Raw genomic sequence first — 27005 nt, 5'->3', positions numbered from 1 at the left:
ATCTCCCACCCTGCCACTCTGGGGGATCCGGGATCGAAAATCCCCGGAAGAAAAAGCTATCATACATTTTTGCCTCTCAGTTTTTTCAAATAAAAATCGAACCGTTTATTTGCACCAGATATAGTTATAAAAAAATCAACGAAATAGCTTTATTCAAAAAATAAATTTTAATCTTTCTTCATTTTTTTTTAATGTAAAAAAAGACGTCAGAGGTCGCTTCTCAAACGACAACATGGCAGCATCCGGAGAAGTGGCCAATTGATGTAATTCGTATAAAATCGAGAACTTATGGCCCTTAAGGAACAAATAGTTCCCAAAGAAGATTCGTCGTCCTTGTGTTTTCAGAAAAGCGAATTCGCCAAAGTACGTAACGTAATATTGTTACCGAAAGAACCGCTTTAAACGAATAATAATTAAATTGATTGACGTCTTGTGTTCCTGTTTCTCGTTTAAAATATGTTTTAATGGTTGTAAAATTTGGTAGAAGTTACTTTGTATATGCACGTGTATACGAGATAGGAGCCGAAAGTAACTTCTACTCGGTTGCGCAACATAGAATCGCGGGGCCCCCTAATTCGGAGGGGGTCAAGGGGTCCTGGAACCCCCCGAGAAGGGGGAAAACACTAGAAAATTTTCCTAATTAAATTAAATTTTTTTTCCTTTATATTGTGTCGTGTCTTCTATTTCTACACTACTTATGAATTAGCAGTTGTGTAAGGTGAGAATTTTATTGAATTTGCATTAAAAGTATTTTTATCCGTTTGACTCTGCTCTTCCCGAGATTAAATCCCAAGCATGTTGCCGGTCCCGCCTACGGTGCGACTTTGAACATTCTTTTGGGGGGAAATATTTTCATATAAGAGATTGGCATTAGACCCTGGTCAATTGCCTTTTTTTGCCCATAGGATAATGTGTCGCTGCTTCTGCTTAAAACTTTATAATTTGAAGATTTATTTTTCCGTGTAAATTTAATGTTGGGCCGTGGATTTATTAGTATTATATTGTTATTTCATTGCATGGTTTTTGTAAACAAATTTTCTTGTATAATGTTTATTACACTTGAGTAAAGAATTACAATAAAATAATAGAATATTCATAAATTAGCCGGTATTGTGTGACTCTCCACTTGCAGGTACTGCCTGCCTGTTCACTGCCATATTTATGTCAGTAAAACTTGTACTGCTGTGCTCCCTACTGGTCCCTACATGACACTAAGGGTCTGTGGAACTCTGCTAGGGTTCACGGTCCATTTTGGTGTCGAGTTTTTAGGGGTCTTTGACACGAGCTACTGCTATAGACTGTGCCCGTAGGCGTAAAGATGTCAAAAGAGCTGTGGTCCTTCATGAGATATATCTTCCTGGATGCCGAATTCTATTGAGCTAGATATGGTTTAGTATTTAGCCATATCTAGCCCGATAGAATTTGGCATTTGGTTGGAGTTTTACTTTGTAGTATTTTGGATCTAGCGATATTATTTATATATCTCTGTGGAATCAGTCAATCTGGAATCGTGAACCCCAAAGATGGGGTAAAATATGAAAGTGAAAAAATCCGGAACTATTTCTCAAAACATTGCTAAAAACATTTTCCATTTTACTGGATGCTAATATATACATCCAAGCCCAGTAGTTACATATTAAAGCCAAACAATTGCCTAATTATATTGGAGTATAATACATACCTAATTATATACTAGAAGCTAAAAGCTTGTAAAACATGAACTCCTTTACACTTGCAACAGCTGGAGATTAGTTAGCTTGAGGCTGCTCATTCAACATGGGCAAAAACGTTTGCATTTATAAAAATTGCTGGATTATAGTTTTTAATTTTTTTAATGAGAAACTCCATCGTACCGACTACTTTCAGGGCATAATTAGATTTGCCATGCTCTGATAAGCCTATTGCATATTTATAGGCTGATTTTGGGGTTTGTTGCAAAGGATCCCCTGTGTACCATCAGTTCCTTTGACTTTTTCATTCCTAAGAGCATGATCTGCAAATGTGATAAGGTCCTAACTGCCTCATCCACAGCTACAATTTTACCGAAATTTTTCATTAAAATAGTTATCTCTAAAGTCCCTTAATTGAAAATGATCAAAGTAAACATGTGGCAGTGGTCAATTGAATCTAAATTAATTTGGAATTTTGACTAACTTTATATAAATCCATCTTTTTAATGTAGTTAAACAGATGGCCAAAGTGATAAACGCATAGACTGCTATCTGGTGACTCTCGTTTGATTTCATATCCACTCACAGCTGTATTTGCAACCAATGTTTTAGAGTTTGTGTTCGAAGTAAACCAATACTATTTATTGGGCTACAATTTGAAAAAAATTGTAGACCTATAAATTCCAACTATTGCTGTCTGTCCTCCTTTAATCTCGAGAACGGAGTTAGATAGATGAAAGTCGAGACCAGATATGGAAGGTTCCTGATTAACTATATACATACACCCAGTTTGCTCTGAAATTTACATTATTTTGATTCAAAAATTTTCTATTGAAAGAAGTTAGATGACTGGCAAGACACTATTGCTAGCAGGAAAGTATGATGTACAGGGGCACTATACAGATGTACAGTACATGTACACTACTAATTTCAGGTGGAGAGCATATATTTTAAATTAAATAATTTTACTTTTAATACCTAAATGAGTATTAGTTAATTTCTAACTCTAATCCTTGGTTTTGAATACAGACATCAGAAGTTTTATGGATAGGTTGATCCAGATGCATTGAATCTCGCTCTTAGCATCTGGGCCCCCTTTGTGATCCTGGTTGGATATAAATGGACATGGTAAAATGTTCTCTGAGATCAAATATGGAAAGTTTAGGCAATGGAGGATCTAATTAACTATATACAAACTTCCAATCCAGACCACATTTTGATCTTTTCAATTTTGTTACAGTACTCCGAATCTGACTAATCATTCTAAAACATTCAATTCTTATGTTCTACTAGAGTTAGAAAGTCTATATTTTATTCAATCATCTAGCAGTTTAAATGTTAGAACATAATAATTATCCTTGATGGTCAGAAATATCATTACTGTGACACTGTATGGACTGAAGAACTATATTTATTTGGGAATCCTTACATCAGTAAATACTGACTCCTGTAGTAGACCTCTTGACCATACAGACCTTTGGTTTTCGCTCTTTAGAATTTAAAAAAATTTAATTTGTGACTATGGTGCTATGGATCAGCTTGTATTAAAATTTACAGATGAAAGACATTAAATGCCAAAATAAAAGTAAAGTATCAACTTGTCATTAACATTAAAAATGATAAAATTATTACCACCTTTAATGTCAATTAGTAAATTATTGAATCGAGTCATTTTGCAATGTAATAATAATTATTGTATGTTAGATTGCAAGATAATATAAAGGAATATAAATTTTTACCTTGTTAATATGTTAATATCAGTGTCTTATTAAAATATTGTGATAGTGACGAGAGACGTCTCAGTGAATCCGCCTCTTCTGAATTGGTATATTGATCCGAAATGCTTCATTTTCTCAAACAATTACTTTCTTGTTAATGATATTTAATCTCTTACTAATCAAATGTTAATGCCAGATTTGTTATCAGGCTATAACCTGACTAATTAAATATGTAGTTATTAAAACAGTAAAAACACACTAACCTTTAACTTCAATCAAACAATATTAAGATCAAAACATTTCCAACGTTTTAAAAGTCATCTTCAGTGGGCTACTACTAATGATAAAAACTAGGGAATGTTCTGTTTAAAACTTGGAAGTGATGTCCAAAATTGAACACAACGGTCTTGATATGAATGTTTTCGCTCTTTAGAAGCTCATTGAACGTGACCTTTAACAGTTAGAAAACATTTTGGTGTCAATATTGTTTGACTGAAGTTAAAGGTTAGTGCGTTTTTACTTGTCTACACCTTCAGTTCGGAAGAGTTACTATATAGATATTATATAATTTGGACTAAATATAGGCAATTAAGTCTCCATCTTGTATTAAATTTAATAATTAGAATTAAATTAATTTATTTAGAATATTCTGGAAGGATATTATTAATTTTAGGTGTTAACAGATAATTTGGTCTTGGTTTACTGTGATTATCTATGTCTTAGACAATTTCTGTTTTGAAACACACTTATAACTTACTGATTTAATAATATGTCCATATGTCCATTGTGGATGCTAAATATTTTAAATTTCATCCATATCAGTTTGTTGGTTCTGGAGATATTACACTGTGGCACTTTAACATCGCATGTGTGGTAAAGTTTGCTGTAAAACATCACTGCACTCTATGATAAGATACTGCTAAAATTGAATACAAATGATGAGATCCTGTCCTGTGATCCTAATGATGAATTCCTGTACAGACAAAGTGATGCATAGTAGCCAAATTTTGATAATGTGATATCGAAGTGATTATTATACATCATTTTATTTAATTTATGCACTTTCCTCTGCCTGGCAATAACTTGTTGCTCTTTTGTATCAATTGCCACCATTGGCTGCATTCGGCAGACTCAACAGTTTCGGAGCTGTTAAGTATTTTCCTGCCGAATGCCCTCTTCAGTAGTGCTGTTTTGGAACATGTTTGGTGGTTTGACGTCACGTTTATTAGCGTCTTTCATTTATGCTACCTATTGTTGGATCAGGAAGCAGCCATCACTAGTCAGTGATGGCTGCTGATCCAACGCATACGTCGCTCATCATTTAGCAGATGTAACTATGTAACAGCTACTGATTGAAACACCTTTACTTAGTTACAGCTGTTGACTCTGCTGAACGTGACCATTGTAACCCATCATCTCCATCTGTTTATTTTGTTAGAAACTATCCCTTCATTTCTCCTTTCAACACTAACATTTCTCATTCAACTGTCCACATCTGAGGATGCCCTTTAACTGAGTCAAAAATGCTTGTTATTTTAGTTTCGCTCAATATTAAAGGTACAGTACATTAATTAATTCAGTTACACTTATTTCCTTCAGTGTCCTACTTGTACAATTATATTGAGTAATTTTCATAATATATAAACAAAAGTTCAGTATGAAAATTAATAGTTATAAATGTAAACTATTAATTTTAGTTATTTATTAATTGTTTTATTAATTTTTTAGGATGATTTCTGCGTAGATTATTTTGTAAGTGAATATCGGAAACACGTGCCATTGGAAGTTCTCCGGGACGACTTGGGAATTTATTTAAATGTTTTACGTTCTTCTATGATAGAACTTATTAACAAAGATTATGCAGATTTTGTTAATCTTTCTAGTAATTTGGTAAGTACATAATGAAATTAATTAAGACTTATTGGACAATAATTTAATTATAGTTTATAAATAAATAATGAACCTTTTTGGGATTTATTAATATTTTAATTTGTATGTTGAATTATACACATTTATAGATGTAGCAAATAATGCTTATTATTTTTATTTTAAAGGTATATCAAAGGAATTACAAGAAGAGTGAAAAAGATTGGGTTTTCTTCACCCTTCTTGCAATTTTTTGCCTTAGCAGTAATATCATGCAATAAAAAAAGATATTCGAAACAAATTTCATGCTCTGTACTTTCACTTAATCTTCATAAAATGATTATTACATATATATGTTATGTCACGCGAGTGTATGGCCAACGAAAGGACAAATTTACAATAAAACAAAACTTTAAGTTTAATGAAAAAAAAAACAACAATCAATAAAACACTCTTTCACCTCGCGTGATGATACGCAGGATTCTTTTACAACTCCGACTCGAAACCTCACACGTGTAGGCGAAGGAGTAGACAAAAATAACAAAGGGAAACACGTGGTTCACACACAATAAGCACGACAAATTTATAACGAGTTACAAATAGGATATTCACCGGACTATTACAAACTAGGATTAAAACTAACTTACTTGCTATAGAAAGGGGAAAGAAGAGTTAGATAAATATATGGAATTATATATAAGAAGGGATAGGGGGTACCCAGAATAACGATGTGTCCTCGAGATCTCTATTTCGCTGAACGAGCCGATCCTATTCTTTCTCCACGTCTGCTCCGTCCCAGCTCCACACCAAGAATGACCGTTACTCCCGTTCTTTTGCCTCCGGGTCTTTTTCTTTTTTTGTCCTTTCCCTTACTTCCGGGGAAAGGACTGCCCCACCCGCAAGGAAAGTGAAAATAGAAAGATCGAGAAACAAGGGAGAGACAGAACAAAGAATTGAAGGATTAATATAAGGCTTATAACTATCGCGTATATACAAAATTATGACGTACCGTCACATATAAACAGTAGAGAGTCGAAAATCAGAATCAATTGGGGACTGGGGTTGTTCCGATTAGTCATTTGTTTCGATTACCCATTATGTACGAAAAAATACATTAACCTGTCCGATGTTCAAATTTTTCTCCGTTGCGTGTCGCTTCGCGTTGAATTTTCGTCAATTTTAAGCCTAACGAAAATTTTTATAATAATAATTGAGGCTATCGTATCGTTAAAAATTATTTCTTTATTTTGTACAAACAAAATAAATATATTGAAAAATATAAAAACATGAAAATTATACTTTAGAAGTAAATCTAGTATCAAAAACGTTCGATTCAGCACGACACAGTCTGACTGAAAATCGTGCCGATTACCGGCCATTTCGATTACCGGCGTTCCGATTAACGACTCTCTACTGTATATAATTTAATACCTCTAAATTGTATATAAAATTATTATGTTTGAGCATAGAAATAAAGATGAAATTATTTTACCAAAGCTTCAGTAGAGCTGTGTAACTGTATACAGTTTCATTTAATATTATCAATGCGAAATTTGATCTTAAAAATTGGCATTTTGTTTAATTTGATAATTGAAAAACTAGTCTCTGTCCAAAGTACTATTTGAGAAATGAACAAATGGAATGTGTGGTCAAAGAGAGCATAGTTTAAAAGATAATAAATTGGCTCTAAGACAGTTTGGCCATGTTGAGAGAATGAAAGGAGAACTGTCAAAGAGAGTATATGTGGGAGAGATGGATCGGAAGCATGGTGAGGGAAGGCTGTGATTGAAACAAGTGGATGTATATCTGAAAGAATATAAGGTGTCAAGACAAAGAGATGTGAAGAAGTGCGCTAGAAGAGGTACAAGTATGTTTGGGCAGGAAGGTGTGGAGAAAGTTGCCGAATGAATAGTTTGTGGGGGTTGTCTCCTTTTGCATGCTGCTCACACTTTTTTAATTATGAGCATGAGGATATGTATGTATGAGGAAAACTGGCTATAAATTGTATATAGCTATTTCTGTTTAAATTTTCAGTCATAGTAATAATAATTGAAAGCAAGAATAGTTTCTATATCTTTAGAATAAAATATTTTTTCTGAAAATAAATCAGTTATAAAGTTTCAAAAAATCCTAGTTCCAACTTGAACGATATCACAAATATTCTGCTTCATTACAGCATTTCTTATCGACAAAACACACAAATTCAAGCATTCTTCAGTTTATTGCTCATATTTGGAAGTATAAATTTTTTGTCAGTAAAATAATAATATATTTCTGACTAGGGAACTATATATCCTCTTTTTCTAGATGTCTTCTTTTTGAACAATAACTACAAAAAAATTATCAAATTATCATAATTAAATTTAATCATGTCTTGTATTATTTATTTACAGGTTGGTTTAGATAAATCCATCAACAATTTAACTGTCCCATTGGGTCAGTTGAGAGAAGAAGTAATGGTAAGAATTGCTATATTTTGTTACAATTATTTTAAACTTTATTTAGATATTTTATTATGTCAAAATACTTTACAGTGATATTTATTTTGGTTAATTTCTACATATGTATATACCATATTACTTGCATATAAGATGAGGTTTTCATTTATTTTTCACTGCTTCAAAAACCTAGGTCATCCTATGCATGCGAGTGAAGGGTTCTTTGTGCTGTGGACAACCTGGCAACACTTCAACACATCCCCAAATAGTCTTTGTCTCCCTCTCAAGTTCATTCTTACCATATGCATTGTACTGGTGCCAGTCCTTCTACCCCAGTTCCAAATAAAATTATTTTATTTTTTATAGATCTGTGATTATTTGGTCTTAAACCCAAAGCGTTTTTGCAATAATTTCTGTGAACCGCGTATAGTTCATGCTGCCATTATAGGTCTACAGTCTATTTATTGTAAGTTGGCAGCTACTGTAAACAAATTAAGACACACACCCCCTCCTTTGTTTATTGGTTTAATCCTACGTCCATCAATTAAAACTGCGCTGCTTCTCATTTGTTCGTAGAAAATAGTTCTTCATTATTTATAAAATCATTGATGAAATACGGGTCACTTAGCAATGATTATAAATGTTGTTATTTCATATTAGTTAAATTGTTATTTTTAATGAATATTAGCACATTCTGAATCATTAAAAATAAACTTCTTCTGGTCATCATAATGTTTTGGTTTTGTTTTCCATTCATCAGTATTATGACAAATATGGTTGTTTGCCTTAATACATGCATTTGATATTTTATTTGTGGTTAAACAAAATAAGATTAGAATTTGTATTAATTTGTATTAATTGTCTAATTTAATTTTCTTTATTTTGATCTCTAAAGTCACACCTCATCCTATATGCGAGATCGTCTTATACGAGTAAATACAGTATATTTATATCTAGTAAAATTCACCTTAACTCTTAACTGTCTTAACTTTCAATCATGTTTTAGAGTACTACAATCACAAAACAGTGATCAGACTATATACAGATGCCAGTGAATATGTTCTTGAAATTATATTTGTACAAATACCATCAATCATTTAGTTGTGCTTGTTTATGTACATACGTAGAGTCTATGCATTTTTGTCAATATTTTAATAAAATAATTAAAGTTTGAAATAATAATGCACTGATTAATCGGTAATTTATCAGCCAACATACTTATTGGTGCAAAACTAGCTTCAACGTCATAGTACACTATACATATTCAACCATACAAAAAAATAATTTATTAAAATATTTCTGCTGTAATAATTAATGATCTCAATTCCACATTTACTTAAATATTAAAAGTAATAACAGTTTGACAATTACCGTTGCTACTTTTAGTTGTAATGTATTAAAATACAATTTCTATTTTAATTATTAATACTTGCTTTCGAAATTCAAAAGTAGTTTGTATTTTGAAAGTGAATTAATTATTTTTATGTAATCGTCATGATTTAGTAAAATGAATTTGTTCCTATTTGTACAGACTGTAAAGACAGCATTAGATGAAGCACTTGACTCTATACAGAAAAAATTACAAGAAAGAGAAGAAACAAGAAATAAAAAGGTAAGAGTACAAATAATTCTTTTCATAGTGTTATTGTACATTGATCGTAATTAAAGATTAGTTATTTAGAGCTTTCTGTAGAAAGAACTGTTGGGCAAACCTAAAACAAATTTAATGTACAGTACCTACTGTCTTGAATATGCAGTTTCAATTTTCAGGAAAAAATTTCACTTCAAAACTTAGATACTAGGACAAAATTTTGCACTTCTGCCTTCTTAATGTGCATATTACATACATTTTCAAATGAATTTTGGGAGTTAAGAAAGTACAATAATTTTATTTCAATTATAGACATGCTGAGCTGGCATTGCTGTGTTATCAATAGAAGAGAGTAATAAGTAATGCATAATTGGGTGATGTGAGCACTCGTGACTGTTGTGACATTTTGTGACATTTTATACCCAAAAGTCACTAAAAAAATATATGTGGTGTGTATGTTAAGAGGACAGTAGTGACAAATTTTGTCTTAGCAGCTGAAATTCTCAAATCAAAACTGCATACTTGAGATAGTATGTATATCAGATTTGATTGACATTTGCCAAAGTTCTTTCTACAGAGAACTGAACATGTACTTTTTAATTATAATCACCCTGTATATTTGTATAACAGAAAACTATGAAATAGAAGTAGTCCCAAATTATGACTGACTTTCTAGGACCAGCTCTATCATAAGTCAAACATAAAAAAGTAATGGTAATAAAGGAGTATGATTTCCAAGATGGTGCATAAGCTTATACATTGCTTATGTATGTATATTGTAATTAGTTTCTGTGTGCATTTATTCATAAAGTAACACCATTTAGGTACATTGCAATTCAAATCAATATTTAATATTTTAAATAATTATATTATTATATAAATATGTTTAACAGAAACATGCAGGAGACAATAACATTCAATGATTGCAATATTATCATACTGAGAGAATTTAGGAAACTTTGTGTTGCTGCATCATTTAATTTATTATTAATTTGATAATTTTATTATAAAATTAAAATTAGAATGATACTGCTGAAGTGGCTCACAGAGAAAATCAGAAAATAAAACTAATGATGTGATTCTAAGTAATTATACAAATAAATATGCAAGTTATTCTTATATAGTGTGTCTTCATTGCCCATTACAGTGAACAGCAACTGTGGAACCAGGACATTAGTAAGTGCAAATGATTATTGGGACTTAAAAAAATAAATTGTTTTAAATAAAAAATTTTGGCTATTGTAAGTATGGATTGTCATAAATTGGGAGGTCATTTTTAATTTTTGACATTTTATACCTTGTGGGCACTAAGATATTAATCTTTCATGTCTATTGAGGATTTGTTCAGGCCCACAATGGGACAGCTGAGTGGTGAGGGATGGGACCCAATATATCTGGGAAAAACTGCCCATGAAAAATTCCTGGGAGCTTTGCATGCCTGAATTCTACCTTGGGTTTCCAGAATGATAGGCTTCAGTAATCCAGCAATCTCAGAAAAATGTATTTTGATTATTATTTTAAATATTGTTAAAATAAATTCAATTAATCTAAGCATTTTATTTCTATGTTTACATATGAAATATATATTTTCAGATATTAATACAGAAAGTAATGATTGTACTAAAAGAAATTGAAAAAATAGAAATGTTATTAAATATTACATACAGTAATCAAAATGCTTATTTCATTCAAAGTGAAATGAGGTGAGTTTTATTATTAATTATTATTATTACTAAAATTTTCCACATAAGTAAGAAACAAACCATAACTAATAAAGTTCAAGGAGGCTCCTTGGCTTCTCAAACTTCATTGCTGTACTTTGTTTCTTACATAAGATTGGTTTACATGATACATATAACACCGACATTTTGTCACTTGAAACAGCAATGTGTGGGTTTGCTTTGTTTAAACAAATTTGCAATTTGTTGGTGGTGACAACATTGCAGAAAACCTAATCTGTCAGATTTTATCTTACTGCATTGTTGAACCAATTGATGATAAGATTGGAATCATTTGTTAGATCAAATTCTTATCATTCTTGAGAGAAACAAATGCCCTTGAGCATACTTAGAACTTGCAAGTTGTATTACAGAGCATTGTGTAAATATCTGAATTGTCTGCATGTTTTTGATGTAACAAAATGTTAGCAGTAATTGTATTGCATAAACTAGTTTGTATTTTAAAAAAAAGTGGAATGAAAGTTGTAAAAATGTAAATTTACTACATTTTTATATAAAGAAATTAAATATAATTTATTTTAAACATATAACTCAACTTTTATGTAAATTGACTTATGGCTTAATTTGTGGAATAGGATGGACACCTATAGGTCTGTGAATGTCTATGCTGTTATACAATTTACAGCATTTGCAGTATACTTAACATTAACATTAACAGTAATATTAATACACATGTATATCATTAATATGTATTGAGATTGAACTTTTTTTTTTTGTACAAAATTCTAATAAATGGGAATTTATGTGTCTTTCTTGTTTTGAACAGTGTACAAAATAACAGAAATTCATTTAATAAGTTAAAAAGACACTTAACATTGATAAAAGCAGTAAAAAAATTTAAAATACAATGTTTACAAATTTTAACAAATCTGTTAATACTAGAAAATCTCCTGTCAAGCATGACATAATATTTTTTATGAGAAAATAGAGACTGAAGAATCAAGAAGAGCTTCAAGTTGAGCTTGATGTTGTGATGCTGTTTCTGCATCCCTTGACAAAGCCATTCGTACCCAACGTTGCTCAAGTCACTTCACAGTCTTCAGGGTCCTAGTGGTTCTTATTCTTTTAGATCTAGTATTTACCTGACCAATTTACTCTTATGCTTTCCCCTAGGCAATTTTATTTTTATTTTTTTGACAAAATAGCGAGTTTTTTTAATAATATGTTGATAAAACAAAGATGAATTGTATTTATGTTAATTAGATGAGCGATAACACTTTCTAAATAATGGACTCGTTTGATTGTTCCTTCTGATTGGATAATAAAATGTCACGAGGTCACTATGGAAATAATTTTTAAAGTTGGCTATAAAAGTGACAAGATGTGGCTATTATTTTTAAAGTTTAAATTAATGAAGTAAGTTTAAAATATGCCTTTAACTAAAATATTTAAAAATGCAACTTAAGGATAATATCCTCGTCAAGCACGAATGTCACGTGGTTGCTGATGTCACTGTAAGTGCTATCGGTGATTTGAAATCGATAGAACGTTTATTCTATAGCAAATATTCCTGCAAATTAAATAGCCCTATACTTTCCATCAGAACATAAAATGAATATACCTAAAATTTCATTTGGATTGGACAAAAATTGCAGGAGTTATAAGAATTTACACGCAAACACATTTATGGGTTTAGTTATTTGTTGTAAACAAATAAAAATTATGAAACCAAACAAACTGCCAAATTATTGGGCTATAATATGGCACTTTAGATCAATTCTTTTCTTCCAGAAAATTTTAAACTAAATGTATTATAATTATTAAATCTAGCACAACTGTCTACTTCTAGCCAAATTATTCAGTATTTAATTACATAGCCATATTATAGTCCTATAATTTAGTACTTTTGTTTACATTTAACTGTAACTGAGATTTTTGAGTTGATATTTCTATATATAAAAATTACGTTTAATCCCTTTTCAACTTGGTTTTGTCAAAATTTATTCAACAGTTTCATATTTTGCAATTAAATTACAAGAAATGTCGACTTACATTAATATATTCTATCATTATATATGTTGGGATATAAGAATTTTTAATCAAGACTCTTAATTTGCTTTAAATAATCAGATTTTAATTTACAGTTATATTTTATTAAAGAGTTATCTTCTTTTAAAACAAAAATATGCGTTATAATTTCTCAACACAGCGTTAGATAAAGAAGTTTAAGATTTATATTTCTTGAATCAATTAGTAAATCATATATAATAATGGATATTTATGTATACAAAAGTGAATAATTAAATAATTAAAAACATTAAAAAACTAGATTTATGCAAAAAATTAAAATAATTGCTGTTTTATTTTATAGGAAATGGTCTTCTGATTTAGTGGAACGAGTAGCTTTAAACTTAGTAGAAATGCAATTTATATTAAGTAAGCTCAAGGGATTGCAAGTGATTGAAGATTTAAGAATTGTAAGAATTTATAAAATTATTTCATATTTTTATTTATTATTTTAATTTATTAATAATAATTCCTGGTTCTTAGGTTTATTAATAATTTATTCATTGTTTCTCAGAACAAAATCTCTCATTAATACAAATTCCAAGATACTGTGAATGTGAATATTTTTGTTAACAGTCAGAAACAGAGGATATATATAGATGTATACATATCATTTTCCCACATAACAATTTATTATACCAAAGTAACAAAAATTTTTTGTAAATTTTAAAATTAAAATACTTTTTCATAAAGATGCATACACAATTCAAAGAAATGTGTTCTAACTTTATCATATAAAGAATGACAAACAAAAGATATTAAATACAGAGACTATTCTAATCTCAGCACCGGGGTGAAATCTACACTATCCGGAACCTGTAACCGGTGCGTAACACGTATATAATGTATATCGCGGTCGACAAATTTTTTCAAACAATCACTTTGCTCTTCCTCAGGTCAACTGGTTAAAGAATTCCCTACACCGAGTGTAGGGAAATGCTGAAACTGTTGTTAAAACTGATTATGCTGAAACTGTTGTAATAAAAATAAATATGCCCTAGAACTTTTCAGCCACATTTTATATAAATATATAAGGGTGGATTAACAAATAACAAATTAACAATTAAGAGCAATATTTCATGCTGTTGCTTGATTGATCCATTCAAGATTTTTAAATTCACTTATAAGATAGTAAACTTTTGATATGAAACCTTACAGATTGTTTCATATATCTTGGCCAGGCAATATGTGGTACTTAGTTAGGACTCTGCAAGTTTTATAAAGTGTCCCTTTTTGGTAATGTCACAGATTAACAGTCTGTTCCCTTCACTAAGTGAATAGACTGGCCAAAATGACATTGATAAAGTTAATTAAAGATGCTAATGTTTTCAGCTATCAAGTCATATTTAGGCATCAAGATCAACAATTAAGGTTAGAAAATTTAACAGTTGCCAACCGACATCATCATAGATCAATGGAAGTCAATGAGATAGGACATCAATAGTATAGTGAGCAAAAAAATGAAAAAAATAAACTTCAAGTGGGCTATATGAATTGGATAACATGTATTTGCTGATGCATGCTGCTTCCAGCAGGCATTTGCTGTAAGAGAAACTGCAATAATGTATGTAAGACTTCACTTTTATTAGTAATAAAACTTAAACCTTTTCCACTGCACAGTAACTTTTAGGACACCTTGTACAGTACATGTCTTTCTGCAAATCAAATGCTAATGTAAGATGGATGATGATAAATCTTATTGATAAATTGGAATTATAATATTTTATTGCAATTCATTCTTAACATGCCAAGACACGCTCACTCTCTGTAAGAGAATTTCTTCGTTAAACATTAAAAATTGTGAAGAAAAAAATGTTTTAAATTAATATTTTCAACTCTAAGATAGGTCTACATTCTATATAAACATTCTATCAATACTTTTTCAGAAATTTCTGTACTATTATTTTTTTTTTTGGCAGTAATTTATACATAATCATATTACTTTTTTCAGCGTATGCAAAAAATTACATCGATCCTTCGGAGTCATTTAGAAGAAGTTTTTATAAACAAGGGATTATTTGATCCACCGACACTAGAAATGGTTTTAAGAACTTACGCTATATTTGACAAAACCGAAGAATTGGAATTGCTGTTTTGTAAGAGAGTTGTCAGACCTCACTTGGAGAAGGTAAATATTTATTGCCATATTTTATTGCATATAAGACACAACTTTTATGGCTTATAAGACACAAAAAAAAAGCTCAAAAAATGCCCTGCATCTTACATGTGAAATTGCAATCTCCCAGAGGCCAATGAATTTCCCAAATGGTCTCTGTTAGGTTCTATGCAACCTACACCTAGCCCAATTCTGAATAAAAATGTTAAACTTATTATTATTATTTGTTACACCTGAGCAGCTTTTGCATGTATCCATGTAAAACATTTTAAAGGTAAATTTTAATTGCGCATGATGTATTTTAAACTTTTGTTTTTCTCTGATAAAAGTGATAAAAGATAAAAGTGTGAATTTTAATTTTACTTTTTTTGGCACAAATATAGCAAACAAAAAAGTGTTAACCTGACAAGTGCTATATGCTACCTGTCTCAGTAATGATATAGTTATATATACTTGTCTCAGTATTTTGTGCTATATCATTGTTTCATATCCTTTTTTATAAGAATTATATTTAGTTTATTATTTTGTTAAATTTTTTGCCAATAGATGGTGCTACGTGTAAATCAGCAAATCGAACGTAAATAAAAATTAATTGATTAACAGAAATTCAATAGATATTTTGGGGTGGGATGTACGACATTATCTGAGTTAGAAGTATATAAACGTAGCTGCCGAGTTTCATAGCAATTGGTCAAATGGCCTCATTTATTTATATATAGTATTATTTAATGTTTACTATATAAGATATAGAAAGAGTTTATTGATTATTTTTAATTGTTGCATTTTTTCTGTCTCTTTTGTTTGTTATATTCAATTTTAATGCCAAATAATTTACTTAATTTTTTTCATACTTTTAGATTGTTTTTAAAGTTATAGGAAACTTTTTAAAAATTTTATAATTTTTATTATACAGTCAAATCTCTGTAATCTGGCCATTTGCTAGTTCATTGTGCCCAGTAATTTGACACTAGTTGCTTCTCAGATGTTATCAGCATCCCGTTAGTTCAAACTTTAATTCCCACTAACTTCGACATGTTTCCATTAAATGCGATATTATATCAAGTTTGAGCTTAAACACTCGAATTTGGACACAATATTAAAGCTTGTTAGGCTACTCAAAAAAACTACAGCAACCTATAACAGAATACTGTATAAATATAAAAGTCATCTCTCAAAATTTTCCACCAGAAATACTCTACTTTCCACTAAATTTCTCATGATCACTTCAATTTTCCATTGAATTTAGTGGGAATCTACCAACTTGTTAACCTTGATTACCAACAATGGTAGCACACTTGGATGGCAAAACAGTAAAAGAAAATTATTTTAAAAGGATTGATGATTAATATCATAACTGTAAAATACAGTAACATATGATTGTTCTTTCATATGTTTTTATTAATCTAATGTACTAATATTACGTAAATAAACAAGTGCTTTGTTTCCATATAATTAAACCATTAAATTCAACTTTCTTCCAATAATCCAGCAATCTAACATCATTTCGGTCCCATAAATGTCGGATTACATGAGATGATTTGGATTAACCAAATAATGTAATGTTCATTTTTATTAATATATTTATTGCAGTAAATTTTATTAATTACAGATTATTACAGAGAAGAATCTACAGCAGAATGGCTTGAACAGCTTGTATAAAGAAATATTGGATTTTTTAATAAACAAATGTAAAATTATTTTTGAAGTAACAACAAAAACGAAAAGGTTAGTAGCTTAATTATTGTTTACATTGAACTTAATTAATTGAAATTGATTCATACCGTGCATCTACCCAACAGGACAAATTTGTTGAAGGGATATGATTTTGTCGGAAATGTAATATGGCCAGAAATAGCATCGCAGTTGATTCATCTTACTCCTTCCATATTTGCACCCGGTAATCCGAACTTATTTCATCAACATTATTTGATTACTTTGACTTTCTTAGAAGATTTCGAAAGAACGTGCTCGTGTCGTACGAGCATACGAAATCTCAGACAGTATCCGAGTTATAAGTCCTTTATGGAGAAATGGAATTTACTGGTTTACTTCCAAATTAGGTATTGTTTTATTTTAAATTTAATACAAAGTTTTTGTTAATGTGTTTGATAGAAATGCTACCTTAATAATGAAATAACTGTTATTTGATTTACATTATATATATTATTTGATATCTGCTTTTAGATTAATTTCAAAAGTAATCTGTTTGCCACATTAATTAATTTTAAATCATCATAAGTTCAATTTTTGTACTTGATGTTATTGGGCTTCAGTTTTCAAATTACAGACCTATACATTTCCACTGTCGTCTCTCTGCTTGTCTTTCATTAATTTCAAAACAGAGAATATATTCATAAATGAGAATTGAAACCAGATATGGAAAGCTTAGGGGCCGGAAGCCCTATAGCTGATTAACTATTGTATATACACTGGAACTCAAATGATTTCAACTCAAAATTTTCTTGAGTACAGAGTTTGGTAGATGACTGGCATGACTTGATTGTTATCAGGAGAAATATGATGTACAAGAGCAAGATGCCACTAAAATCCAGATGAGATATTGAAAGATTAGAGACTGGAGATCTCAATTAAGTATATACAAACTAGTTCTGACCTGAAGTCATGGGATGTTTTTAAAATTAAATGATTATTAAAAATTGCAGCATGGCATCAATGTCACAATAAATAAATGCACATTTATGAGGTTTTTCGATACACGTCCGAGGAGGGCCATTTATAATGGCCAAAACATGCAATGGTATAAGGAAAACAAAATAAGGCTCCTTTAAATTGTGATATCTTTTTGAGTGAATGTAATTAATGAAAAACACATCTGTGGTTTTTTTCATTAAGGACTACAGTTTTATACATGTATTTTACTTTTGTAATATTTGTAATATATTTAATTACAAAAATATTATTTTAATTTTCATTTTGATCGTGAATGTATTTTTTTAAGATTCCAAAATTATTTATTTAATTTTACTCATATAAGTAATTCATTGCTTATTCACAATGTAGTTATGAACTACAAATATTTGTCAAATGTCAATTGTGTAATGTTTATTATTATAAATAAATAAAAACTTTTAATGTAAATTAATTTTTTGTACTTAGATTTCAAGAAATTGGAGGTGCTTTCGAAGAAGCTTTACTTTTGCCATTTTTACAAACCAAAGGTTTTTGTTCAAGAAATAATTTCATTCTGGTTAAATTAATTCAAAATTATTTTAAAGTAATTCGTTTTTATATTATCGCAGAAAATTTGCCATTCAATTTTCGCATCAGTTCTTCCTGCTGGGTTAGCATACAGAAGTGCTGGTCACCCGACATATATTTACCGTCTTTGAGTTATAAATTCTGGAAGTTTACATTACAGATATTGTCTCGTTACACTAAATGGATTACAACTATATTAGAAAAGGTACAAGAATTATTTAATTATCTAAATTGATGATTTTTTTAATATGAATGTATTTTGATAGTGAACCAAATATAATGTAAATAGACAAAAACACTTAATTTCTAGTAATCTGTTGCTTGTTTTAGTGTTGAATCTTAAGTTTAAGTGCATAAATCCATATTCTCATTGGTTATGATGTTCTCTCTCTCTATCCTCTCCCATTTGATCCCTGTTCTGTTGCTAGGGTCTGAATTTGGGTCATGTGGAGATGGTTCCCTGGCCCAAGTCTCCCAAAGTGTTTAATTATGATATCCTCGGAATGCTAGCTCGTAATTAGAGGAAAGATGTGTTTTTCTTCTCATTTGGGAAGGATGCAGCTGTGTGTAATTTCTGTAATTTGCAGTTATGCTCTCTCCCTTTTGTTCTCCTTACATAAGTAGAAATCTCTTGTTTTCATTTATCCCATCCTATCATTTAACTCACCCAAATTATATTTCTTTTAAGAACAACATTTATTTTTTTCTTTTTATGCCATTCAAACAAAAGTATTTTATATCAATATCTTCTACAAGAAAGAGAATAAAAATAATAATTGTGTGGGTTTGGGTCTCACATGTATTTATAAATTCATATCAACATTTATAAAGTTAGAGAAATTAATTTAATGCAAATATTTATATTCTCTAATTCATTACCATAAATTTTAACTAGCTTTTTTAAAACAATTTTAAACATTTTAAAGTGTATTAAATGAATCATACAAAAGTAGTGATATTTATGCATAATGACATTTGAGATCATGTTCTCAGATTAATATTGTATAAGAGTAGATTATATTTTAAATTAGCGATGAAACTAATCAGTATATTTATAAATCTTGTAAAATTATTTTCAGCCAGTGCAAGACGTTATGTTGATTGATAATTCGATTCAACACAGTTCCGATAAGTATATGAACAGCGGTCCGGAGTCACAGAATACAGAGCTACCATCTGTTGTAGATTTTGTTACACTTGTTAATGATATTGAAATTTTGCAAAAGAAGGTAATTATTTTGATCTGAATGTAATATATTTGGTATAATTTTGTGAGGTATTAGAATTAACCTTCACAATGTTATTTATCTTTTGAGAATTTTTGTCAATATTCAAAGACTTAAGCACTAACAGAATGAACTTTGAGAAATAAAAGAAATGACAATAACAGAATGATTCAAATGCTTATCTGACAAACTTGGTATGAAAGTGGAACAATATACAATGTTATTTTTGCTATTGTTAAAGAGAGAGAGTATAAATTCCTGACAGAAACATATGTAATAAATAGTAGCGACGGGTACATTTGCCTCTCTGAATTTGATATTGGTTTATAAATAAGAGGTTATAATTTATATACCTTAAAGCCAACATATCCAAACCATTTGTCTCCTTAAAAAGTATCTTGACAATATCTCCAAAACCCAGTAATGTGGATGATTATTGGTCAGAAATCATTGCATGTACTGATGAAGATGTATTATTATTTGTGTTCTCTCTTCATAAAATTAAACAGAGTTCTCAGAATTATATTGGATAAAATTAAGTAGTACTAATTGTAATTTTTATGTAAAATACTTTATCAAATATTGACTGCGCAATGAGACACAAGGACGATTGTCTTGAAAAGATTTTCAGAATTGCTTGACAGACTTGATTTTGAGTACCCCAGAGTATTACACTGGATCCTGTAACTGCCTTGGTTAACTGGCCAAGGTGAGATGTAAACATCAATTAATATCAATGATACACCGTAACAACATAATACTGCAATGTTAATGTCACCATAATAATGCTATATTTTGGTTCTTGTCAGTCATATTAAGTTTGTGTTTATGTTTGTTACAATTTTTGAAAAATTTATCCAGTTACTCTGATATCTTCTTTTTATCAGCTGCGTCTGGACGAAATCAGTGCAAATGTTTAAAGCAGACAATGGACTGTTCTCATTCCCTTCCTGCCCAATCACTTTCTTAAGCACATTGTCATTACATGTTTGTTTCTTCATCGTCTGACGTCTCCAACCGTTTTGTCACATTTTGTTTCTGTCCTAACCTAACTTCTTCAAGTTTTGACTCTGTCCTTCACAACTAGCAAATTCAAGAATAATATCCATAGAATATTTTTTACTTTAAACCCATTCTATGGTGCAGCCTATGATAATTGACATAATTCCAATACAACTAGAGGCACACTATCTGTAGTTTGCCATTTAGTTACAATTGTTGTTGTCCCAAATAAACAGCACAAATGTACATTAAATACATTGATTTGTTTCTGTTCTCTGCCTTTTGGCCCAAATAAACAACTGCCCCAATTAACTGATTGCCCAATTAAGCAGCATCTACTGTATTATATATTTTCCTCAATATTTTTTTATTGTAACCTTCCAAATAATTTTGACATTACACTCAGAATAAATTAAAAATTTATAATATAAAACTTTTCAGGTTACGGAATTTTTTGAGCAAGTAATTTGGAAGAAGATTTCTGAATGTAATGATGATTTACGTGGTAATTGTTTTGTATCTTTAACATGTTACATTTAAGTCAAAATAACTTACTTAATACGAACTTGTATTTAAAAATGAAACAGATGCATTGGAATGCAGCTTAGAAGAATTAGCTAAGATGCCTTCGGAAATAGGAACCTATGTCGTACGCGGCATCGTGGCACAGTGCTCGCAGCATCTGAAATTAGTTTCCGATATTCCTCGCCTCTACAGGAAGACTAATCGAGAGGTAAAAACTTTTAATTTTTTCTTGCCATTATTTGTTTTAATAAATTGAAGATAAATAATCAAAATCTAAATTTAATTCATTATTATTATTGTGTTGGTGGAGTGTATCCTACATATAATATATGCCAGATTAAAGAAAGCAAACATTTTGTTTACGTACAGTTTGTGTATGTATCTGTGTTTAAAGAATTTTCCGACTTTGAGATGTGAGTTTAGTATGGCAACCTTCCATAGTATGATGTATGTGCTTTTGTCAAGTCCTAATGTTTCTAGAGTTTTGTGTAGTGTATGTGGTAAGACAACCGTGCAAGAAAGGATTATTGGCAGAATAAGTATTTCATTCATTCTCCATAGATGCTTTATTTTGTGGGCAATTTTTTTGGTGTATGTATTTTGTACATTGTAAGTAGTTTGAAACAACTATGTCAATCATGTATGGGAGTTTCCTTTCGTTTGTCGATGAATGTGTTGTCTGGTCTGTTGTGATGGATTGTTTTGTCTATGATTATGGCATGGTCATAGTATATTATGTGTGTATTGTTTTCTGTGACTATTTGAGGTGTGCATTTGTAATATGATCCCTGGGTGTAAGTAGTTTGTGTTTGTATGCAAACTTTTGATATACAGTCAAACCTGTTTTTATGCGGGGGATAGGGACCGCATTAAAAAAGACGCATTAAAAAAAATCGCACGAAACTTCACGAATGGCTGTAAAAAATAGTTTTCGCAACACAATTAAAAAAAGTCTCACATAGAAAATAACTCAAAACCGTACGAAATAGAATTTATTGACAACAGATGTCAGCACTTGACTGCATCGTCTGGTCTATTGTCTGTTTTACATATTTTTGTCCAGGTGGTGTTTTGTTGACTTAAAAAGTAAATTATTTCATTTTTCGCATATTCATGCAATAATATTACTATAATAAGTGCATTTATGCTATAATAAGTTTATTTAGCTATAATAAGTCAACGTGAGACATGACGAATCACACGAGACTAGTCGCCAACTATACCGCACAAATAAAAAAATCGCACAAAAAAAACCACATAAATTAAAAATTTGCATTAAAAAAATCGCACATAAAAAGAGCGCATAAAAACAGGTTTGACTGTATTATATTTGCTATTTGGTTATGTAGATGTAAGTAGTCAATTTGTGTTAAAAGCTTGCAACCCAATGCAGCATGTTGCTTAGTGTATCAAATGACTTGCTGGATTCTCATTGGGTTATATTAAGACAAATTAATAATCCCCAAAAAAGTAATTTGGGCCAGTGGTTGGTGGTTAAGTCACCACCTTGTGGTAAATTTAATAATTATCAATAAATAAATTTTTAATTTTAATTCAGAATACACCATCCAGACCATCATCCAATCTTTGTTTCCAGAACTATTACTTAACTAGTTAATGTTACCATAAAAACTAAACTTGATATTATAAAACTAAGTGCTTTGTGTGAAGAAAGCCACATTTGAAGCATACTAAGCAGTAATGAGTGGATAAATGAGTGTAACCTATTCTATTGTGTACTTTGAAGAATCAAACGTGGTGATTCTGTGTACAAATATACTTTCTAGGTTAGTTTTTGACACTACCTTGAGAACCTAACTTGTTCGTAAGTAAGGAAGCCCTATACTTTCAAACTTTGTCAATTCATATGCAGAGCAAAAATTATTCCTAAAAGCAAAGGAATTTCACTGTTAAACATTTTAAACACCATTCTTTTTGCATTTGAAAGTATTGTATTCATTTTTTGGTGTATAAGAAAGCATAATTTTCTTATAATTTTTATTTAATTTACTAATTGTGTTCATTCAAATGTAATAAGTTGAGTAACAAAATTCTGTTAACGATAACTTTTTAAAAACTTGTTAAATAGCAGAACAATAATGCATCGGTATGCATTATTGTTCTGCATTTGAATTATCTTAGTTTTACATTAATGCATTCGAATTATCTTACGTTTTTAAGGTTCCTTCCAAGCCTTCGATTTATGTTGCCAATGTGATAAATCAAATCGAAAATTTTTTAGAAGAAAATTCAAAGTTCCTCTCACCGAAGCTGAGAACCGAATGGTGCATTCAAATTCTCGATGGTGTCACGCAGCAGTGGGTACCTTTCAAAAAGTTTTGTTTTAATCTGTGGCAAGAGTTTAAATTAAGCTTTTTCAAACAGGTATTTGTCCGTCACTAGTGATGTTTTAATATCGGTAAAAAGAATGGAAGACAGCCTGAAGAGGTTAAAGAGAGCGAGAGATAAAAATATGGTCATATCAGCAGCCGGCGGAAGCGGGGTCAGCGATGATGATAAAATCAGGCTACAGTTGGCCTTGGACGTGGAGAGTTTTGGAAACAAGGTAAATGTCAATTGATAAAATAGATAAAACTTCATTAAAAAACATTTCCATGACAAAAATTTATTGTTCTATCCCAAGATCGAATGTCTTGGCATACAGAGAAAGAACGTACGGGGTTACGACACGTTGGTGGAAGTGGTTGAATCGGCCAGAGTCTCGCCCTCGTCCTGATAAGAATTTGTAACCCTACGGGTGCCCGTGACTCTTAGACCATATGTTAGATTGGAATATTTTCCATGCAATGAAATTAATACACTTGTGATAATTTCAAAAGATGTTTGCCGGAATTTTTATCGGTATGCATTCGAACGCCATTGTACCAAGTTCCGATACACACTTATACATAATTTTTTATTAATGGTATTTCTTTTCGCTTTATTGGGGATGGTGTCGATTAATTTTATTGCAATAGTCTTTGCTCGAATATTCACACGAGAGATACAATGAAGTACTATATCTGATATTTATAATCATTGTTTGGTTTCTGATCAAGTTCAGTTTTATCATTATGTAATTTGAAGATTTGGATTCAATACTTCATTGCATAAAATATCGTTTAGCAAGAACAGTTTGATTTTATTGATACTTCGATTTCCGGATCATCTTGCATACACATGTACTATACTAGTCTCATCTTAAAGTATCTCTCCCTCTTCTCGTGGAGAAAACTGATGATTTCTTGAGATACAATAAAAAAATTTCACTCTAATTGGGATCTTTTATATATAATAAATATGGAAAAGTTTTATTATATTATTAATACTGAATTCAAAATGATAAACTGTTCTTTCACTCGCTAATTAAAATCTTGTTACTAATTTGAAATTTTATTTGATTTTTAATGGGAGTGATTCGATAGGAAACCATTCAATTTGACGATAAAACGTGCAATATTCTTTACTTTTCTGTTGTTCTGATTGGTGTGATAGCTCTCATGTATTTAAAAGGTACTGTTACTACTTGCAGTGGTTCGTTTGACAATCAACTTTATCGTATGCATCAGATAAAAATTTACGAAGGGTATTTTCACGAACAATCTGTAAAGACAATGACGAGTAAATCGTCTTTGTCGTTGAGTGTTAATTTGATAATTAAAAAATTGTCAAGATACTATATTTATTATCTGGGATGGTGGCTGTCTAGTGGTACGACACTGGACCGCCACCGTCCCAGTAATAGCTTGGTAATTGAAAATCCAGATTATACTGTGGAGATTTTAGGTCACTAGTAATTGTTGGAGTTGACAAGAATGTTTTTTGGTTTAGAGTCAAACTCCATTTGACGGATAACTTGGCATCGAGTGTTAATGTTTGAACATCATTTGACTTTGAAGTCGTGTCGCTAAACTAGAAGTACGTGTATAAAGTTTGACATCTAGCAGAGTGGAGGACGGTAAATGTGGTGGAACCATGCCTGCCAATCGTAAACAGACTTAGAATCTTGGAGGTGGCAGCCCATGACAATCCACTCTGGTCAGATCTGTGGGACCTTCTTTTCAGTATGGACCCAAAGGGCAATCTCCAGGTGTCAAAGTCGTCGTGGGCTGGGCCACAAGTAGGGAGGTCGTGTGCTCTTGTCTTTCGATGCACCTTCATGGTACACTTTAAGTGAATTATTAGGGTTTTCCCATACTTTAAATTTCAGTTTCAATAATGTATAATATCTCTGAATTTGTTTAAAATACTGTCTGTTTGGTAAATTTTAAAATTTTCTATTGAAATTAGGAAATTTCTAAAGGTTTAAAATTAGACAATTTGAAAGACTCGCATTGCTTTTGGTATTGGTCGGCATTTGGCCAAAAATTACGAAACGACTTCTGTGACATTGTAGAACAAATCAAAAGTTAAATGTAAACATTATTGTCATTAAGAATGTTAGGAAAGTTTAACAATTATTCAAGAGGATTATTGATGAGTGCAATTATGTAATAATAAATTTTTTACAAATCATTTATTAGAATCCAAAAAACAATTTCAGTTAAAATTAATTAAGAAAGTAAGTAAGAAAGTAATTAAAATTAATTCTTGAAAACTGAAAGAACTCGAAACTCTAAATGGCAATTTCGCTTTTAAAACGAGTCTAAAGTTACATTTAACATTTTATTTCCTCTGTTTTCGACATGTGATTATTGGAAGAATCACTGCTTTTAGTATTCGGAACGAGCATAGTTAATTCACGGATTATAATTAGTGTGTTACAGATAAATTGAAAATACCGTATTATTGCGAAATTTAATAAATCCTATAAAGCCCAAATGTAAAATAATCGTCCTTTTGCATCGGTTCCGTTAGCTTCCGTCAAATTATTTATGTATTTAACCGCAGAAACGAATTTCGAATCTTAGGGCATTATTTTATATTAATCGAGAACGGTTTTTGCATTTTGGAGCACCGTGCCGTATCGGTTGCATTCTTTTACCATCTCTTTGTCCAATGCAAAAAAGAACAACAACAAAAAATGTATGTACATTGAATTTGATTAAAAATGAACTAATTATTTTTTATCAAAAAAATTTGTAATTGACTGGTTGTCATTAGTTTTATGAGTCATACAGAGACAATACTTTCATCACTTAATTGAACCATTGCCCGGGAAAATGTCATATCTGTAATATTGCCATCATGAGACAATTGTGAAAAACTGATTTCTGCTCACAGAACATACATCATTACCAAACAAACACCAAATTATAAAGATAATGTCGGAGTGATTTTACCATAAAAATATGGTTTAGAAAGAAGAACTCGTTTTCGAGTTATAAGGAAATTAACGTTTGTGATGGTGGAAAAGCGTCGTATCTTACGTTTTTCCACAAACAGCAGGGGTAAAATTTAAAAATAAATAAATTTTCTTGATTTCACCTTCATAGCATAAATTGAGATAAACTGCCTGAAATGTTTTTGATTGAAAATTTCAATGACAAACAATGTTTTTGAAAAATGAGAACATTACTGGGAAAACGCTGTATCTGACTCTGGGTGTTATTTATTTTATTCAAAAGTAAAAAAAAAAATACAGTATTTTACTTTAAACACTGTAAGTTTTTGAGGGGAGGGATTGAGTTTCAGTGGATGTCAGTTTTATTTTATTTGGTTTATGCATTTCATTATAATTATTTGAAAATTTATGTTTCTTTTCTAAAAAGAGATGTTTTTCAAAATATTTGTTTTTGGCTGATAACGAAAGTACGGCAGAGAGTTCATTTTTTAACGCATTATTAGCAAATTGACAATATGTTGTAATATCGGTGTACTAATCTTTAAAAATTTGGTAGAATTTGGCAAAATCTCCATAGGTTGACCTTAATCCTAAGGAATTTGGG

General features: G+C 30.6%; 1 protein-coding gene across 1 annotated transcript; it reads left to right on the top strand.

Annotated features, from left to right (window-relative positions):
* The first annotated feature begins 210 nt into the window (after positions 1 to 210).
* Cog2 (conserved oligomeric Golgi complex subunit 2) lies at positions 211 to 26195 on the top strand. The gene is made up of 17 exons (XM_067268042.1): positions 211 to 363; positions 5117 to 5278; positions 7648 to 7713; positions 9224 to 9304; positions 10877 to 10986; positions 13334 to 13439; positions 14981 to 15157; positions 16755 to 16870; positions 16945 to 17205; positions 18263 to 18324; positions 18406 to 18569; positions 19444 to 19593; positions 21034 to 21097; positions 21180 to 21325; positions 23299 to 23435; positions 23503 to 23683; positions 23762 to 26195. Exons 1-17 carry the CDS (start codon positions 289 to 291, stop codon positions 23852 to 23854), a joined length of 2151 nt encoding a protein of 716 aa, XP_067124143.1. The 5' UTR covers positions 211 to 288; the 3' UTR covers positions 23855 to 26195.
* Positions 26196 to 27005: the final 810 nt, after the last annotated feature.

This window comes from Centruroides vittatus, unplaced genomic scaffold (genome assembly GCF_030686945.1).
Source record: "Centruroides vittatus isolate TY-2023 unplaced genomic scaffold, ASM3068694v2 contig_3129, whole genome shotgun sequence".
Taxonomy (NCBI): domain Eukaryota; kingdom Metazoa; phylum Arthropoda; class Arachnida; order Scorpiones; family Buthidae; genus Centruroides; species Centruroides vittatus.
This window is presented reverse-complemented; position numbering and strand designations above follow the sequence as displayed.